We start from the raw sequence: 20,182 nt of genomic DNA on the forward strand, positions 1-20,182 counted from the left end.
GATGCCCGTTTCAAATCAGACACGAATAAAATGTTGGACTCGTAGAAGGTGTAACTGGAACACTACTGGTATGTATCGTATAAACAATGGACTTTTCACAATGGGATTCGATCTGGGAAATCCCAGACTCATGAGCATCCATTTGTGATGTTCTGACTATTATGAATTTGGAACGTCACGGAATGAATGCATATACTGTAGCAACTGTAGCAACTGTAGCAACTGTAGCAACTGTAGCAACTGTAGCAACTGTAGCAAAACCAAATTGAACACAATTTTTCTTCTTCAGAAAAAGGCTCTTCGTATGTTCACACATTCAAATTTTTTGGCTCACACTGATCCCATATTTTATCGCCTAAAAACTCTAAAGGCCCATGATATACATTCATACCTAACTGCTATATTTATGTATAAACACATTCGAAACTTATTACCATTTTTCCATAATGCCCTAGTATAACTAATGATCACATTCACTCATACCCTAACCGTCGTTCCCATGATTTTCATTTAAGTAATCCAAAGCTTTTACTTGCTCAAAAGTCGATTTGACATCACGGTCCGGATACATGGAACACTCTTCCTGAGGAGTTGAAACAGTGTGCCTCCTTGTTTTCATTCAAAGCAAACTTAAAGAAGCATATTTTATCACAGTATACTTTAAATACGAATTAAGCACGAATAATTTATAATAATGACTTATGTTGGTCTCCCGATAGTAGCAACATCGTAAGTCATTCCCTCTTCCAGCAAACCAATTTTATCATTCCAAATCCCAGCCTATCTGCCCCTGTGCACTCTCAAGCACTCGCACGCACATTCATCACCATCACACATCAGCGTTTATCATCTTCCCCTGCTATCTTCGTAGCAGAATTTGTATTGTTTACCAATATTGTGACCCTGCACCTCAAAACAAACAAAAAGTCGCCAGACATGAATTTTTAGTTAAGACCACGTTCTGAAAGAGCAGACTTTAAGCTTTAAAATGATGTATAACTCAAATCAAATGGACTCTCCTAACCTATCTAAATATTGGAAAGAAAGCACAAACTCAGGAAAAGTGTGAACTGAGAAAAGAGGCTCTGAAGTACAGTGTCTATTCAAGCACTTAATCTTTACCAAACCGTGCTGGCTGTGCGATGAATGGGACAAAAAACAGGAAGTAAACCACCGGAGTAACAACAATGAAGGGATTATCAGATTAAACTGAAATTAAGCATGCCTCATTAACACATTTTGTCCATAATTCATGCCAACTTTCAAAGCATTAGCGCTATTTTTTCAAAAGTTATTAGAGTTGAAAGTGAAGAGTGTGGACAAGGTTTTTCAGAAATGAAAAAGGGATTCTAAAGACACACCTAATCATTCTACCAAAAATGTTCGAGATAAACTGCTAAAAAACACACTTTCCTGCCCGTTTCATGATACCAAATTTTAGCATAATGTAAAAGAAGACCCGCTCTTTCAGAAAATATAAAAAAGTCACGTTCGGCTAGGTTGACCCATTTCACTTATTTTCAGTCCTCACGCAAAATCTGTGTGTGCGACTTTATGTTCATTTGAGGTGCACGGTCACAATTTACCTACCTACCTACCTTTTCCTCGGGCCGGCCATCTTTTCAAGCAATGCTTACAATGGCGGCCCTCTGCATTATCACTTCTTAAGTATAATATTGTTATTGTAATCCCAGCTGCATAGACATGCATACTGTAATATCATTAATTTCCTTTCATATCGTTGTTTATGGAAGTCAAACGACTCTGTTTCAAATATACTTTGTATGTTTCCCATGTTCACGATTATTCAATCTATGTATATATTGATTTGCAGAAAATAAAGTATCTACCAAACAAACCAAACAAAAACGGCGTTTGCCATGCAGGCTGCACGTAAATTAATTCATATCCTTGACAGCAACAAAGTGTTTGCTAAAGCCCAGAATTTGGCAATATTACTGTAAAATGTTTGTAAATACATTCGCGCCTGCAAAACGATGAAACGGACGCTTCCCCAAGTGTTAATTTGCGGGTATAATATGGCGAACCATGGTCACCTTAATGTCTACACGAATAAGAGGCCCCCATAAAAAAAAAAAAAAAAAAAAAAAAAAAAATGTTATGGAACAGAAAAGAAAAATAAATGCAAAAGTTTACTTTATTTGTATCTATGTAATCTTTCTGAACCAACTAGAAAAAAAAAGGTGGATAATCTGTACAAATGCTGAAGTGAAACGCTCATCACAAAATATAAGCCTGTTAAAGTGATACCGAGAACTTTGACGTTAGATGGCGCTACAAGCGCGCAGAGATTGAGGGCACTGCGACCAGTTTGCGACGCAACCGCGGACTTAAGATACCGAACATGATAGAAACAGGTCGATTGCAAAACGAGTCAGCTCCATTTTTGTTAAGTTGAAATATTTGCGCATTCTGAGATATGGTACTGCATGGCCTATTGCTTGCGGTGTGAGGATTCAGCTTTTAACTTTTTGCGAGATATACTTCGAAAACACTGTATGAAAATAAATGTTATAGAGCATTGATTCTATAAAAGAGGAATTCAAAATCATTATTTTAATGAAAATCGGTTTCGAAGTGGCTGAGATTATCAAAAAAAAGTAAAACAAAGTGCGTGCATGATAATCAGCGGTCCCATTTCATCTTTTATTAGGATTTCTTTTGGATATCCTAGCCATTTCAAAACCAAGTTTCATCAAACATACTTCGAATTCCTCTTAGATAGTATGGGCTTTCATTATTTCATAAGAAAGTTATCATTATCTTACGAAATCATCATCAAAAAAAGTTTGGAAAGCTCCACTTCAACCGAAACGGTATTATCCCTTTAAAGCCTTTTAAAAACGAAGAAGAAACTAATTGGAAAATGTGGGATCACTTTAATACTAACTTCAGGAATATTCCTTGTTGAAATTCACAGCAGAGATTGAAAGCTTGTTTGGCTCTATCTGATGAGATGGGCCTATGACATTTTGCGATCAAACTCGATTGTTGACAAGTTGCAGGACCAGCGGAACCGGGGGGGGGGGGGGGGGGGGGGGTGAGGAGTGGCTCGGCCCCACTTTTTTGTGCACACTATCGACTACATTTGGTATACCCCCCCCCCCCCCCAAACACACACACACACACACACACACACACACACACTTTTTTAAACCCCGGAGTGGCATCAGAAAAACCCAAAATGCGAGTCGACGATGAAACCTTGAAGTGGGTCTTGCTTAATATTGTCAGTTGAAAAAAAAAAAAAAAACCGAAATGGAATCAGAAAGTTGCGCTGACGACCATTCTTTGTTGGCTGTCAGCTGATGGAACCCAGAAGTGGCATCAGAAGGATAAACTGGAGCCCCACTTTACAAAAACATGGCGCCGGCCGTGTTTAGTAGGCCTATATACTGACTGTTCCCTGCGGTGTGTGATTCAAGCGTGGTCAACGTATCGGTCCTGTATACGATACACTGAGTCAAGTACGACAAATTATAAAATATAAGTATAAATAGTATACTAGTAAATATCGATCCTAGAGTGAACAAGCTATAATAAAACCTTCCGTTATATTTAGAAAACAGAACCACCACAGAAAAGAGGGAAAAACGGGAGAAAAAAAGTAAAGAAAGTAAAAACACAAAAGTAATCAAGGTACAAGCCAAAAAATGAATAACTAAAAATTCAAATCAGGTGTTTGGTTTTTTTTTTTCATTATCAAAAAGGCTGGATTACATTTAATCGCTCGACACTGGGAGTGCGGCAACTCTTTTCCAAAGCATCTTTATGTCACCCCATCTTTCAAAATATCAGCATGCCATCCTGAAATCACGTGTTAAAGAAAAAAATCAAATGATGTGTAGGCCCTATTCCACTGTGAATGTGCATTCAATTTATACCTTTCACCAAGTGCTATACAACCGCTATTACCAACTTTCAACTATTGGTAGGCCTAATCAATAATCGTAATCATCAATGTTTTTTTCTTGTTTTGTTGATTTTTTTTTCAGCTATTTATGCTCAGTTCAAGGGGAAAGTGCATTACTTCCAGTCCCTTTAATTGTCAGTCAAGGTAATGTTAAGGGATGGTTCAGTAGGCCTATTGGTGGAGATGATAATTGGGCTTTTAACTTTTGTATGGAAGATACCAAGAAAACACTTATGATATAGTACAGAGCATACCATTTTAAGAGGAATTCAAAGTTTATTAATTGATGAAAATTGTGCTAGAAATGGCTGAAACATCCAAAAAACAAAGAAAAACAAAGCGATCGTAATAATGTGTGGGTCCCACACTTTATTAGAATTGCTCTTTTTTTGGATATCTCAGCCATTTCAATACCATTTTCATCAAATAAACATGAATTCCTCATAGAATTACATGCTCTTTCATCAGTATTTCATAAGAGCTGGTTTCTCATTATCCCCCCCCCCCCCCAAAAAAAAAAAGAATGTTAGAAACCTGGAATTTATAGGTCTCAACCAAAAGTATACGATCAATGGCAGATAATGTCATCGTGACAGCATCTGAACTAATTTGAAAGTTGTTTTTGTTTTTTCTTATCGAGGACAGACTCATATTTCGATTAATCTAAAGAAAATATGTCGGGCATTTATATATACATTCTTTGCACATAAATGATGGTCAAAGCTATAGACGCCGCGCCCATCAGGTACAGTAAGCAAATAATCAACGTTGGTGAAGGTGATGGGACAAACTATCACTTCCAAGGCGATCTGGATGTAGCTATCTTACCGAAGCGCAGCTGAGGAAAGATAGCGTACACATTCAGATCGCCGAGGAAGTGATAGTTTGTCTCATTGCCTGAAACTAAAAGTTGATTATTTGCTTTATATTCCACATCTAGGGTCCTAGAAATTCCCATTTTATTCCACATATGAAACCGTTTTAGCTGTCTTTAAGTATCCTAAGGGCTTAGGCTACGTGTGCGCGTAGATGACAAAACAATGAAGTTGCTGCGCGCACCGCGCGGCACGGAAGTGAAAGTGCGTTGCACTGTGTACTATCAAGTGACCTAGGTCACATGATAGTCCACAGTGCAACGCACTTTTATTTCGCGTGTACTCATCTTGCGTTAGGACTGTGTGGATTGTGTGGAGATCAGCGAAACAAAAGGGACGATCACCATAGAGTGTAACAAACTTTTCTTCTCAGGTGATGTGATGGGTCAAACTACGCTTCATCACGTGATCAGCTCTGGACCAATCCTATTGCAACATTCTTATTATGTTGAATATAATATAGATTAGCTATTAACAATTTTGGACGTTTTCTGAACGTTCTTGGAGCATTCCAAGTTCGTCATTTGAAAGTCATGTTAAAATGTTTTCAGTGGGTCTTTTACGGAAGGTTTTCGACGTAGTTGAAATTTTTCAAATTGACCTTCATTTTTTTTTTCGTAAAAAATGTTAAAAAACAATAAAAAACCTTTCAAACTTTTTAAGGACCTGCTGAAAAACCTTTTGACGTTTGTATAATATCACAAAGTTCCATCATTCGGATCACCTCAAGGTCAGTACTAGTAATAATTAGCGCCCTGCCTTTGACTACGTATGCTAGCTCATTGCGTCTTGTTGTTTACTTTTGCTCTCTCCCTCTCTTCCTCCCTCTCCCTCTCCCTCTGTTATGGTACCCGCCCCCTACTTGTGAGGCGACTTGACACTTTATTTCCCCTTCACTCACCATTTCTTTCTTTCTTTCCACTGAGCATCAAATTCCCCCTCCAAAGTCAACGCATAATCCGGTCTGTAGCTGCTGCAGCATGTCTGCGCCCGCGGTAGTTATTGGCAGATTTCACAGGGAAAAAAACACAACAACAATAACACAAGACATGGGACGAGCATCATCCTAGCACATTCACGCAGCGGTACCCTGGGAAGACATAGCGCAGGAAACTGAATCACGAATGTGCTGCATGCTTTCTGTAGGAGTGAGGTACGGAACACTGCGCGGGGTACGAGTACAAGTCATTACCAACCATACGTCACACCGCGCTATAAGCCAGCTAAGCTCTTTCCGTACATAACATATTGTACACGAGTTGCAAAGTGAAGGCGAGGTACGCGTATACGGCTCAAGAGGTCTTCGTATCACACACCGTACCTGGTGATACCGAAGTATGAGAATTTGCTCCTGAACTTACCTGCAAATAATAATGTCTGTCATACGATTATCGTCTAAACTACGGCGCTTTGCTGCTCTCCGAGGCCCGTTACTCCACGAAAAAATCACCAGTTTGTGGAACCCTGTCAAACTAGCTCCAGCTCTGTCGTTGAGGCTGAATTTTTCGTCTATTCCCGAGCGGCCGCAGCCGAGCAGCAACTCCCGATATCCACAGGTATTCGAAGAGAGCATATCACGTCCCGAAGAGTTCTGGGCGGAGCAGGCCGAGCAAGTCGTATGGTTCAAGAAGTGGGACAGTGTTCTAGATTTCAGCAACCCCCCAGCCTCGCAATGGTAAAATTAGTCGAAGGTTTTGATAGTTAAATAACTTTCACTAAGAACAAAATATTTGATGATTGTAGAATTATATATCAGCCTTATCGTAATTTTTGATATTTATTGCACTGTCGTACCACTACCTTGGGCCTGTCTTATAAAGACTTGTGATCGTGGTGATAGAAATCAATCACAAGTTTCTTGTGAGCTGCAATGCAAGTTGCGATTGATTTGGGGACTTGTGATTGATTTGAAAGCTTTATAAGACGGGGCCCAGGTAACAAGAATGATAAAGTAACGTTAGATAAAAGAACCTCGAAGTTTTACCAGCAGGCAGTGCTGATAAAGGCGCAGGTCACTAGCAAATCGTTGTGTGCCAAAATATGAATGTAGACCGCCTAGTTTCAACACTTTTTCAAAACCATTTATCTGAGTATTTATTTATTTCTTTACATATTTTTAGTTTATGTATTTATTATTATTATCATTATTATTATTATTTTTTTTTTTTTTAATAGGGGATGGTAGGGAGAGAATGGATTCCTAACCCTGGAACCACTGGACAAATTTCAAGAATTAAAATTGCATCCATATATTTTGATGGCGGTCAAATTCTGAATTCTGAACCTCTTGTAAATTTACAACGGATTTAAATTTCCTTTTCACACTGGGGATGCAATCATACAAATCCTGTGTCAAAAAATTATTTCAGTGGTAAATACTAAATTTTTCAAATCTCCTAACCTTACGACCTGATGGTGAAATGAAAAAAAAGAAAAAAAAAGAATTAACGTTGGGGAATATCAAATGAGTTTTGTTGTGAGATATAGTACCATGGTAGGCCTACCTATTTGTGTATTGATAGAAACTTGTTCACTGATCAATTTTTGATAATGAGCACAACCATCATGTTTGAACAGTTACAGCTTGTCTGCTTGTTTTTGACTTGGGTGCATCAACCATGATCAGACTGATGTCAATGTCATAAGAACTTACACAATTACATGGAAAAAGTAAAGCACATTGTCCATAGTAGCGGTATAGAAAGTGCAATGTATTCTGTAAATTCAAATCAGCTATTTACAGAGCTATCACATCGAACAAATAAATGGTGATGATGGTACCGGTAGTAATAGTAATAATAATAATAATAATGATTAATGGTAATATAAATAATGATAATGTAATAGCAAGGTACCTTTAGCTGAGTAGTGCATCATGATGCACACATACAGGTACAACTGTAGTAAACTTATAGTAGTGGTAAGACTGCTAACGGTTTCTTTGATTGAACTGATACATGACCCTTGACCTCTGTTTAACAGGTTCATTGGAGGAGAAATCAATATGTGCTACAATGCCGTAGATCGTCATGTCGACAGTGGCCATGGCGACCAGAATGCAGTTATTCATGACAGCCCAGTGACAGGATCCATCACTCATCTGACGTACAGAGAGCTTCAACAGGAGGTGATTGATTTTCAGTTGATGTTCTGGTGGTCAGAAGTGCGATGGTACAAAATTTTACACAAGGGGGTTAAGATTAGATGCAGCATTGAACTCGGCTTTGTCTCATTGAGTAGAAAGTTACATCCTATGCAACATATGTCAGATCCTGTTTGATTTCTTCAAATAAATAGATTATAAACAGAACAAACAAACAAAAAACATTCACTATTTGTTTTATGGATACAAATAATATATACATGTACAGCAACTCCAACATATAACAGTGTGCATTGGTGGTCCCAGACAATGCCTACAACCACAATAACTATTACCATTATATTATGCCCATCACGTGACATTTTAAAAGTTAAAAGTTTCATCGCATGCTCTGGCTGTCCAGCCGTGCAATTTTGTTTGAGCAAAAATGGATAGCGCATGGCTGACACCCATTTCCATTGACTCCTGTGTCAAACTCACCATTGACCCCCAAATTTTTGTTCCATCGCACGGCTTTGATGGCCACAAACATTTGACGCGCACTCAACAATTACAAGAGCGCTTTATACAAATGCGTACTTTTGGCACTCATTTTTGTAAACAACTTTGTTTCGTGTAGGTACATACACAATGACTGTGACTGTTGCAGCTACTCATTTGTCTTTCACAGAAAATGGTTGCCATTTCTGCGCTAGATTCAAGAATCTCTGTGGACCGCATCTGTTGACATTCGAGGTGTTGTATGAAACAAATAGTGTATGGTTTTTATTCATGCAGTGGAAGAAGATTTCACACTCGGTGAAAGATGGGATGCGCTATTCAACTCGACTTTGCCTTGTTGAATAGAGCGCCTCTATCTTTCACCTGGTGCGAAATCTTGTACAATGGCACTCGTGACCATTCACTATTTGTATAACATTGCACCTCATACAGTGTACAGTTTGTGTCTTGTCCAGTACAAATCTCGAAGATTGGCTACTGTTTGTCTTGCCCCGAGTATGGAGGTCTGTGGTTTTACTTTCTGTTACTTGTGTAGTTGTTGTTTCATTGTTTTCTTAATTTACTTCATTTTGATTGTTATTGTTTGAATATCAGCAGCAGTAGAAGTAGGTAGTAGTGTAGTAGTAGAAGTAGTAGTAGTAGTAGCAGTAGTAGTGGTAGTAGTAGTTGTATCAACATCACCATTAATTACCTTATCGTCCTCCTTATCATCATTATCACCATCATAGTCAGATCATCATTATTGTTATCATAATCATGGTATTATGGTCAACTTTGTCCAGGTCTCCAAGTTTGCATCCTGCCTGGTGGAGCAAGGGGTGCAGTACGGTGACAGAGTCCTCATCTACATGCCCATGATTCCACAGGCCGTCATCGCTATGCTGGCCTGCGCCCGCATCGGTGCCACCCACGTTCTGGTCTTTGGTGGGTTTGCCTCCAAGGAGTTGTCCATAAGGATTGATCACACACAGGTCCGTTCAGGAACGGATTTAATTGCTTATTTTTCGTCGAGGTCAATCTTTTCTTTGAATTGCCTTTATCTGGAGGCATGTTTTGCCGCTATACCGGGTGTCCCAAAAAAAGCGGAACGGTGGATTTTCAGTACTTTGCGTTCTGAAAGTGATATATTTTTTGACACCATTAGGAAGAGCATCTTCCGCAGAAGACTATGATACCAAAATCATTAAATTTGGTTCAGTACTTTTTATTCTACGCTTATTTCTGTAAATGCAGTCATTTCCAATTTTTTGCGAACCATGAGATAATAACTTGGGTGCAACACGCGTTCCATACGGTGAATTGTGTAAGCTCGTTGATGCATGTCAACAAAAGATAACGCTTTCATATTGGGCGCGCACACACAGAGATACAGACATACACACACACATACACAGTTTTTTCCTGGCCCGCGCCCAATATGAAATCTGTATCTTTTGTTGAGATGCATCACCGAGCTTACACAATAATCACCGTATGGATCGCGTGTTGCACTCAAATTATTATCTCAAAAGTCGCAAAAACTTGGAAATGACTGCATTTACAGAAATTAGCGTAGAATAAAAAGTACTGAACCAAATTTAATGATTTTGGTATCATTGTCTTCTGCGGAGGATGTTCTTTCTAATGATGTCAAAAAATATATCATTTTTAGAACGCAACGTACTGAAAATCCACCGTTCCGCTTTTTTTGGGACACCCGGTATTTCATCATTTGCCCTGCAGAATGACAAAAACACATGCAGTGGAAGGAAGGTGTGCCCAGCAGAACGACAGGAACGCATGCAGCGGGAGTAAAGTATAACGTACGAGATACATGTAAATATAGTGGACGCCACACATGCACTCGCGTCGTCTGCTGGGCACACCTTCCTTGAATCACATGCATTCGTGCCGTTCTCCTGGGCACATGACGATTTGGGATTGTATCTTATTGTAAGGTTAAGACTACACAGTCATTGAGAGCATAGAGTCTAGAGAATATAATATTTACCCCAGAAGGTTGGTATTCAGTAATACTTTTATCAGCCTATGATGACAGTTCACACTCAAACATTGAAATAGAACCGTTGCATAGGTGGGCAATTGGCTATTATTGATGACAAAAAGATGGACCAGTGTTTTGTACTGATGTAGAGTTTGATATAGTCTACCATTATCATACTGTAAAAGTGGATATTTTCGCGCGACTAATTTTTCGCGCTTGGTCGGGTGAGAAGAGTTTCGCGTGTTTTTAATTCCGCGGAATCAAGACATCACGCACAGGAACACATGGCAAGCAAAAATATTCGCGTGCTTTTATTTTCGCGCTATTTTCTGGTTGCGCGAAATGCGCGAAAATTTCAACACCGCAAAAATTTCCTCTTTTACAGTATACGCCAAGATACAGTGCACTTCCATTATATTGGTCTTGGTTATAACCGAATTCTTGTTTATAAGAAAGTAAAAATTCAGTTTCTAGAATTATTATCTAAATGTCTACACCTCGTTATTGTACAGCTATAACAAAATGTTGATATGAAATAAGAGAAAATGCTGGCCTCAAGGACTTTGTTATAATGGGAGTGTCCCATACTGTACAATTGATGCTGAGATACTTTGTAGTCCCATATTACTAGCTTCTGTGTTTGCTCATTTATGCTTCTACACATTGACCCTTTGTGTACCTCGCGCACCAATTGGCAAAGGAAACCCTGTAGCCTTCTTCACACTGTCCAAATGCCATCACGGAAAGTATTACTGTTCAAGATGTCATTTAATGCAAAATGTCATTCTATTCTCACTTGTCAACTGCATGTACACCTGTATTTTCCCTTTTTGTGCATGCGTGTTTGTTTCTTCAGCCCAAAGTAATCGTCTCAGCGTCAGTGGGTATCGAGCCCGGCCGGACAGTGGACTACAAGGGTCTGTTGGATGAAGCGGTCAGCATGAGCAAGAACAAGCCAGCGTCCTGCATCATTTACAACAGGCCAGGCGTGAGTAGTTTGGTGACATACGTATCTGACCGCACACTCGGCTTTATCAGTTAAAATTCCTCAGCTACCAGAGGTAAAACACTCTGGACGTAGACTCAGAATTGATACTGAAAACTGCTTTATACTCAAATGTGAGCAGATAGAATCAGTTCTATTAGCAAGACCAAGCTGTAGTTGCTGTCAGAAACCAAAAGCTGTGCAATGAGCAAATGTTCAATGTACCGTAATGTGAAGGTTACGATTCAAGCCCAGCTGAAAGTCATGGTTTGCTTTGTTTTGTTTTTTGATACAGCTTCTGATTAGTTTTGTAAAGTTTATGTGCTCATGGGACTGTTGTCACCAGAACGTACCTTGAGCATTCTAGTGCTATGACATGTTTTTTATGTTTAAAGAGATGGTGTAGCTTTGGTCGAGATGGAGAGTCGAGAATTTACTTTTTGCGAGATAATTGGAAACCGCTTGTATGAAATATTGAAGAGCATACAACTGTATTAAAGCGGAATTAAAAGTTTATTTGATGAAAATAGGCTTTTTAAATGGCTGGGATATCCCAAAACAAACCAAAACAAAATGGTCCTAATAAAAGTGTTGAAAGTACTGGGGCACCCATGGTGTTGAAAAATAAATGTTTTGTGTTGATAGTGGGAGCACAATGTTGGCTCCAGAAAGTGGTCTTGAGTTCTTACATGCATTTCCCAGAGAGTGGAGTTTTGACACTTTAGGATTTGATTTCATTAAACTGGAAAAATATTGTATGTCATGGACACCACTGGCTACCAAATGTTGTGGGAAAGACAGTACAAAATGTGTAAACAGACCAACTTGTACAGGACAGCCCAACAGTAGACAAAACAATAAGACGTTCACATCACCTTTGATCCTGTTTGTATCACTGGCCTTCTAGTTTGAAACGCAAAACTTCACTGCCGGCCGGGACCATTGTTGGATGGACCTGATGTCGAGGGCCAAAGGTCACGACTGCGTTCCAGTCAATGCCATGGATCCAACGTACATTCTCCACACATCAGGAACTACAGGGCTGCCAAAGGTATCCAGTCATTCTCATTGCTAGAGAAGCACTCTGAGATCGCAGACCTCCGCCAAACAGCTGTTTCCACCTATAATCTTTTTCTTCCATAGAGATCAGTGATTTCCACATTCCTATATGTACGCATGCTGAAAAATACCTGATTTCCCAATATAGCAGCCTTTTGTTACGTCATCAACTTCCAGCTGTGCGGCGTGCCTCGCCCTAGAAGAAACTAGAGCACGCACTTTAGTGCACATATAAAAACCTCAAAAATGTGCAGCTTGAACCTTGACCTCCCAAGTTCATTGACCCTACCTGCCAAAATATCGAAAATCCTTCATAAAATCCACAAAAAATTCCTGAATCACTACCAAAACTTAATCATCTGTTCCTTGTGTCGTTCTCAACCTTTCCTGCAAGTTTCATCCAAATCTGTTAACTACTTTTTGAGTTATTTTGCACATGGACAAACAAACAGATGGTAATGAAAACATAACCTCCTCCCTTGGCGGAGGTAATAATGTACCCAAGAGATGATGTCAGAGTCTTTTGTCTGTAGGTTAATTGGGTTGGAATCAGGTGCCTGCATAAAGACTTGGGCCAGGTGAGCTTGCTTGAAACCATTGTCCCTGGCAATTAATGAATGGTTTTGACACTTTTGTACTCTACATGCCCTTCTATCAAAGTTACTTTTACGAGCAGATTTATTGAATGACTTTGAATTTGTTGTCTTCCTCTGGTATGCGATTGTGTACATTTGGAGTTTCTTTAACCAACTGAGGACGAGACCTGAGTGTACTCGGTTAATGTTTATGGGAAAGGCGTGTTGTAGCCAAATTGGCTCATCCTCAACGGGTTAAAAAATGCTTTCAGACTTTGTTTAGCATTTCGATTTGAACTCCTGTAATTTCACATTCAAAACTCACCACTTGGAGGATAATTATTATAAGTTAATGTTTTGTTCATTCATGCTGATGATCCCTATAAATCTAAATATTGCTATGTGAAGTTATTTTGAATGTGGCCATTTGAAAGAGACTGCATAGATGATACACAAAGTAAAAACAAAAAGAAAGAAAAAACCTACAAAGTGATTGATATTTTCCTACACACATACTGCACAAACTTTGTATAATATGTCAAATGATAAACAAGGAAAATTAATTCACCTTTTAATTGTCAACTGAGATTAGTGTAGAAAGCATGAAAGTGGGGTAGATATTGAATAATTTGATGGCAGAAACAATGAAACAACTATCATATATTTAGTATACCACCATTAATATTAAATTATTCGTATCGTCTATGGTAATACAAGCCGTGGATAAAGATTTGGAATTGTGAGTGTCAATGAAATGAGAACGGACATTGTAAAAGCTGCCCACAAATGATAAAATCCTATTTTGATGAAAAGACAAATAAAACACGAAAGAAACAAACAAGAAAAAATGAACCAAACAGTCACACCCATTCCCTCCCCCCCCCCCCCCCACCCCCGCGATACATAACCCTCTGAAGCCCCATTTGAACAGAGCCTTTCAAACTAGAGTTACTGCGGCAGCTTCCGGGTAATCTTTTTTCACCCTGCCTGTTCAAACAGTTGTTGCTCAGACTCTGTTTGTTGCGGTACCTTTTGCTCTTTGCTTTTGTAATCTGCTGTTTTATTGTCCGAAGCAAATAATTTTGTTCTACAGATGTTGTTGCAACGTTGCCATGGTAAGGTCTGATAACCTGTTTGAGGACGAGTCGCGAGTATACTCAGGCAAGCGTCTATGGGTAATGTGTGTTGTGGTTAAATCAAATCGTCCACATCGGGTTTAAAACAGGGCTTAAGAATTGCTCGGTCTTGCTTCCATTGCTATTACCCATGCTAGTTTCGCCTCTAGCATGAAAAGGGCTAATAATATTCTTCCAATTGACCTCCAGGGACCGGTGCGACCCACCGGGGGTTACATAGTGGCCCTCTACTGGACCATGAAGCACCTGTATGGCTTGGAACCGGGCGAGGTCTGGTGGACCGCCTCTGATCTGGGCTGGATAGTTGGCCACTCCTATATCTGCTATGCCCCTCTCCTCCATAGAAACCCTACCATCATCTATGAGGTAGGATTGTGCTCCCGTCTGGTTTGGAACCAGATGATGCGTGACACGATGGCACCAAACACAGAAAAATTAAAAATGTTTATTATACATTGAAAAAAAAAATGTAACTTGGTTTACACCATCAACTATGAGGACACTGGTGTAATTATTCCAGTCGTGTGGACCTACAGGCCTATTTTAGAATTTGTGACTTGTACTTATGCTAGAGATTGCTATGATCAGAGATAATATTTGAAATTATTGTCAGCTAAATAAGTGCAAATTAGCATCATTGTTGTTGTTATTATTATTATTATTATTATTATTATTATTATTATTATTATTATTATTATTATCATTATCATCATCATTGTTACTATTATCATTATTATTATCATTATTATTATTATCATTATTATTATTATTATTATTATTATTATAATCATTATTATTATTCGTAGTAGTAGTGGTAGTAGTAGTATCCTTGCTTTAATAAAACTTTTGTCATTGGGCATCCTTTTATAGACACAAGGGCCCGAATTCACGAAGGTGGTACAAATAAAACCATGGTTTAAACCATGGACAAAAACCATGGAGCGCCAAGTGTCGCACAGAATATTTCGTTACGAAGTTGGTCATTTCGTCGACAAAATGACCGTTTCGTTAACGAAATTATCATTTCGTGGACGAAATGTTCATTTAGTTACAAAATGTTGTCATTTCGTTACAAAATAATAATTTCATCGACGAAAAGATTGATTTCGTAACAAAATATTCCATGCGACACTTGGCGCTTCATGGTTTTTGTCCATGGTTTAAACCATGGTTTCATTTATACCACCTTCGTGAATTCTGGCCAAGGTGGACATAATTGTATAGAAATGTCCACCTTTGTTTGTTTCATTGTACTTTCAAACTTTTGAAGCACATCGTTGGACTTTCTTTGACGTCATATTACCTAAGGATAGGAGTTATGAATTTGTAACACAGTTTATAAACTGGGATCAAAGAGTGAAAGGCTTGCAAAAAAGTGTGCATCTGATGTAAAAAAAATATGTATCCAGGAATACTAAATGTGTGTGATGAATAGAGTGGACTTGATAAAATTTGGTGCAAAAAAAACTTCTGTCCATGTTGTTATCTGTTTGTGTGTCTGTTTTGTTGTTCTTTTTTGTAGTTTAGTTTAGTTCAGTTGGTGTTGTTTATTTAACATGCTCTCTGTCATTCTACGTGTAAATATTCTATGATGATACTGTGGTCAGTGTCATTTTTTGTTTGCTCCCGATGACTTTGAATGCTACAGGGCAAACCAGTGGGAACTCCAGATGCGGGTTCTTTCTTCAGAGTCGTCAACCAGCACGGTGTCTCCGCCATGTTCACTTCCCCCACCGCCCTGCGAGCCATCATCAAGGATGACCCCAGTGGTGAGATGGCCAAGAAATATTCCCTCGACAGGTGAGCCCAGCATATCCCAGGCTTGTCCTGTAAAACACAATATTTTCATGGCATGCAATTTTCGCGAATGGGAGCCGACAGCCTTATTTGCAGCATGAAATTTTCGTGAGTTGCCTCTAATATTCAATGCATATAGTGTAGGCAAGATCTTTAGCGTGCATTTTGATTTTGTGAATCTCAGCTCTCGGGGAAATTTGCGAAATTGAAATGCACGCGAAGAATCCTTGTTTTACAGTATTCAGTGTACATTGTCCTGCTAGGAGTCCAACACCATCTTTATTTCTTTTAACCCTTCGTATTCCAGGAGCTTTTTGGGAGTCATGCTTTTTTGCTTCTTCTGGCAACTTTATTGAGGAGCAAAAGTTTTGTACCAGTCGTGAATCAAATAATATCAGTCATTATACGAGCTTAATATAGCTATGACGTTTGAACTGATACCTTGTTCCTTCCGCAATACCCCGAGAACTTTCGAGGCCCCAAACAAGAGTCTTTTTGCCCGTCAACAAAGAACAGATACAGTTAGTGATTCGCTTGTGTGAAGACAGTCAAAGCAGAACAAGTTTCCCTTTTTCGCTGCCATCTGCTTGTGCCACTAAACAATGCAGAAATATCAGATGGACATGAGATATGAATATATCATGCACTAATTGGCTCATAAACGAATTTGTTATACATTATTATGACACCGAAATTGGGCCAGTGAAAGTCAAAATCTAGTGAGCTCACCCTTGATTTACACGTACATGTATGTACATTTTCATGTAATTTTTCTGTTCCTTTTTTTTTCAACAAAACAGGCACACTACTGTGCTGAAAAAAGAAGAAGGTAAATTTGACAAAAATACTTGCTGATTTCACAGAGGAAAAGAACAAATATTGATATATAGAAGAAACTTGAATCTTTCAATCAAAGTCATTTTTCTGGTCAACATAACAGAAATAAATGTGAATTTAGAACCCGAATGCAGACACCCTTTTCCACATGTTAGGAACATGATATGCAAGGCTCCCAGAAGGAACAGGTTAACATGGCAATGACCTTTGAAGTTTAATAGTTTAACTTACAATGTACAATGTAAATCACAAGCAATAATAGAATTTCACAGTAGACAAAAGAATATCTTAAAGCCTAATACTTGTTATAGAAAACTTGCTGGGAAAAAATGAGACGTTTCACAATAATATATCTATTGAATGGTCCATCAATTTCAAAATTTCGATATATATGGCTTCTCCAAATCACCTTCAGCAACAAAAGTCTGGTGTAATACCTATGCCAAGAATATTCAATTGTACCATTACTACCGGTAGAATTGATATTATAATTTCCTGATTGTAGCATCTGGCTGTAAAGCTACATCCATAAAAATACCCCTCCTACCTGTATACACTACAAATACAGACAGCTGCACACACACTCACAATGTTTTGCTACCAGTAGGGTGAAATGAGCATTTCTAGATATTACTGCCAAACTTTTGTGATAGTATGTGAAGTGGCAATTTTACAATTAAAGGTCAGAAAGGTGTTCCACTGATAAAAGCTTGCCAAGATTGTTGCATTTATTAGTGCGTATAATATAAACATTGATAAGTGTGTGTAAATATGATGTCTTCATGTTAGTTGTGATTTAGATGTTCAAAGTGTGACCATGTACATGTATGTGCATGAATTATTGCATCCTTCATTTTATTGCTGTGTATATAAAGCAGGAGTAGAGTGAAGAGGATAATTTTGTTTGATTGAGATAGAGCCATTAAAGCTCCACTGTTTTACATGATTGAATATAAGATATTTTTAAAAGCAGAAATTGACAAAGTGCATCTAGCATGCTTCTTCATGCAGCAATATGGCACAGAACATGTCAAATTAAAGCAAATGATAATTGATTTAGAAAAAAACAATAAAAGGTAGAGTTTGATACTGGGTACTGCAGCTTCATAAGCAGCTACAGGTTTACAGGTGTATCACCTAAAGTGTTGTCCAATTTTTTATCAACTCGCTTTCTGAGAGAAAGGAAAATAGAATAATTGTGAGTGTTGAGATTGTCTGTGCATAGTCTGTCACATTGCTTATGATCTCCTCTTCCATACCAGCAAAGCAGTTTGTTTGTTTGTTTTTTTTTTTCTAATTGATTTTGCTTGATTGTCCCTTGAAGCCATGTTTGGGTTCTGAGCTTCAGTGATAGCAAGTAATGTTTGCCTACGTGAAGATTATGTTACTACAAAAGAGACAAAAGTATTTAATGTTTATGACCCTGCTTTTCCGTGACCCTGCATTAAACTGAGTGGCAGAGCGTGATATGTGCCAGTGTTTTGATAAGGAATTGTGTTGACATAGACACAGAGTAACCTGGCATGCTTTATCGTTTTTTTTTTTCTTTCTTTTGGAAATCAGCTTTCCTGTCTGCATACATTCACATTCATATTGAAACAGGTACTGGTATATCAAGTACATTATTAACCCGTTCCTTATGAGAACATGGTATACCAGGTTCCCAAGATCTGACGATAAGAGTGCCTACTTTCGTGGCCTAAATTCATGTATCTTTGTGTTGTAATGCCCAGAAATATTATTTTGATAAAAAGATAAGAATTCTTTTTTCTTTTTTCTGCTTTCTGCTTTGTTACACTGTATGAAACTAGTATGAGCATGTACATACTATTAAGTAATCGAAGCTGAGCTCGAGTAGATATCTGTGTTCGCTGACCCCAGTCATCCCGTTCAAGTGCCCAGTTTCTGTGTAGAACAAAACAGTATGTGAGCCCTTCAGTGCACGCTCTTTTCATACGTACCTTGCGCTCGATCGATATTTTCATTGTTTGATGGCACATGTAGTTGACCGTGGAAAGAGGATACATGTACCGCTTGACTGCTTTCGCTCAGGTGGATTACCAACCCGTCCGTTCCTTGTTGACGGGCAAAAAGAATCTCGTTTGGGGGCATTTAAGACACTCAGGGAATTGCGGAAGGAATGGGTTAAAAGGGGACTGGCAGGCTTAGGAAGATCTGTGCTTATCTGTGTTTGCTGCATAAGTACAGGTCGAGGAAATATTTAAAAGCATGACTATTATTTCTGTGAAAAGAAACCCCCCCCCCCCCCAAAAAAAAAAAAAAAAAAAATATATATATATATATATATATTATATATAATAGAAGTAAATAAATAAATAGAATAGAAAAATGTTTAAAAAAAATTATAATAATAATAATTGCAATTATAAAATTTGTTTTATAGTGTAAAATAACTACTCCTGCTACTTCCATTTGTCTCTATTTTTCCTTTTCATGATACGCAGTGTTTAATGCTTATTGCTTCTAAATTGTCGGATTTACTAAAAATAATATCAATAATAGGGAAATATCGACTACATGCATATAGCTATCATCTTGCATTCATGTGCCATGGCTGCAGATGGGTCCTGTCACAGGCCAGAATATCACTAGACATGCAATACATTCATTGATTGCATGGAGTGATGTATCGTTATAGAATATCAACCCCGCAAGAGAGTGCACAAATGTGATCCATTTTATGGAGTCAAGAAGAATTGCTCCTATGAAAAAAAAAAAATTGAGCAGTATGTCTGTCACATAGCATAAACAGAGTCCTTGCCTGGTAGCATCCTTTTATGCAAAATGTGTACGTCGTCAAGTGTTGTGGCAACGTCACCAGTCCTTTGTAAAAAAAAAAAGCCTGTCCTGTAAAGAATGTGATATTATTGTTTTGTTCCGTACTATGATATTCGTGTTTATTTTGATCCCCCCTCTGTGCTTGTTTTTCTTTGTGTCTGTCTATTTATGTTTTGTAGATTGAAATACCTGTTTGTGGCTGGTGAGATCTTTGATCGAGAAACCCTTCTGTGGTGTCGTGACGTTTTCAACGTGCCCATCCTAGACCACTGGTGGCAGACAGGTAATAGTTACATATGTCCGTTTATAAAACAAATAATTCCTGCAGCTCTTTCTACATTGTAAGTGTTTTCGGGCTGACACGCATGTCCTAAACATTGTGTAACTTCAGAACGGTGTACTGGGTCATTGCAAATTTGATCTTGCAATATGTGGGAGACTTCAAAGAAAAAAGTCATGAAATGGCACTGCAAAATCTTTGCGTTTTGTGGAATCATCGCGCGAAATGTTCAGGGGGATCAATTTGCCTCCTCCCCCCCCCCCCCCCCCCCCCCCCCCCCGGACTATCGTTAATTCCGTACCAATTTTTTTCAGCTT

General features: G+C 38.5%; 1 protein-coding gene across 1 annotated transcript; it reads left to right on the forward strand.

Moving 5' to 3' along the window:
* Positions 1–6,164: 6,164 nt before the first annotated feature.
* LOC139713566 (acyl-CoA synthetase short-chain family member 3, mitochondrial-like) lies at positions 6,165–19,926 on the forward strand (the record flags this gene model as incomplete). Its single annotated transcript, XM_071625284.1, has 8 exons — positions 6,165–6,484; positions 7,792–7,936; positions 9,196–9,384; positions 11,254–11,385; positions 12,290–12,433; positions 14,342–14,518; positions 15,801–15,952; positions 19,765–19,926. Coding segments are annotated over exons 1-8 (1,403 nt in total), but the record flags the coding sequence as incomplete, so codon positions are not given.
* Between the last annotated feature and the right edge of the window lie 256 nt (positions 19,927–20,182).

Source organism: Diadema antillarum, unplaced genomic scaffold, assembly GCF_040938485.1.
Source record: "Diadema antillarum isolate AM-2024a unplaced genomic scaffold, OU_Dant_1.0 seq00002003_RagTag, whole genome shotgun sequence".
In the NCBI taxonomy this organism is placed as follows: domain Eukaryota; kingdom Metazoa; phylum Echinodermata; class Echinoidea; order Diadematoida; family Diadematidae; genus Diadema; species Diadema antillarum.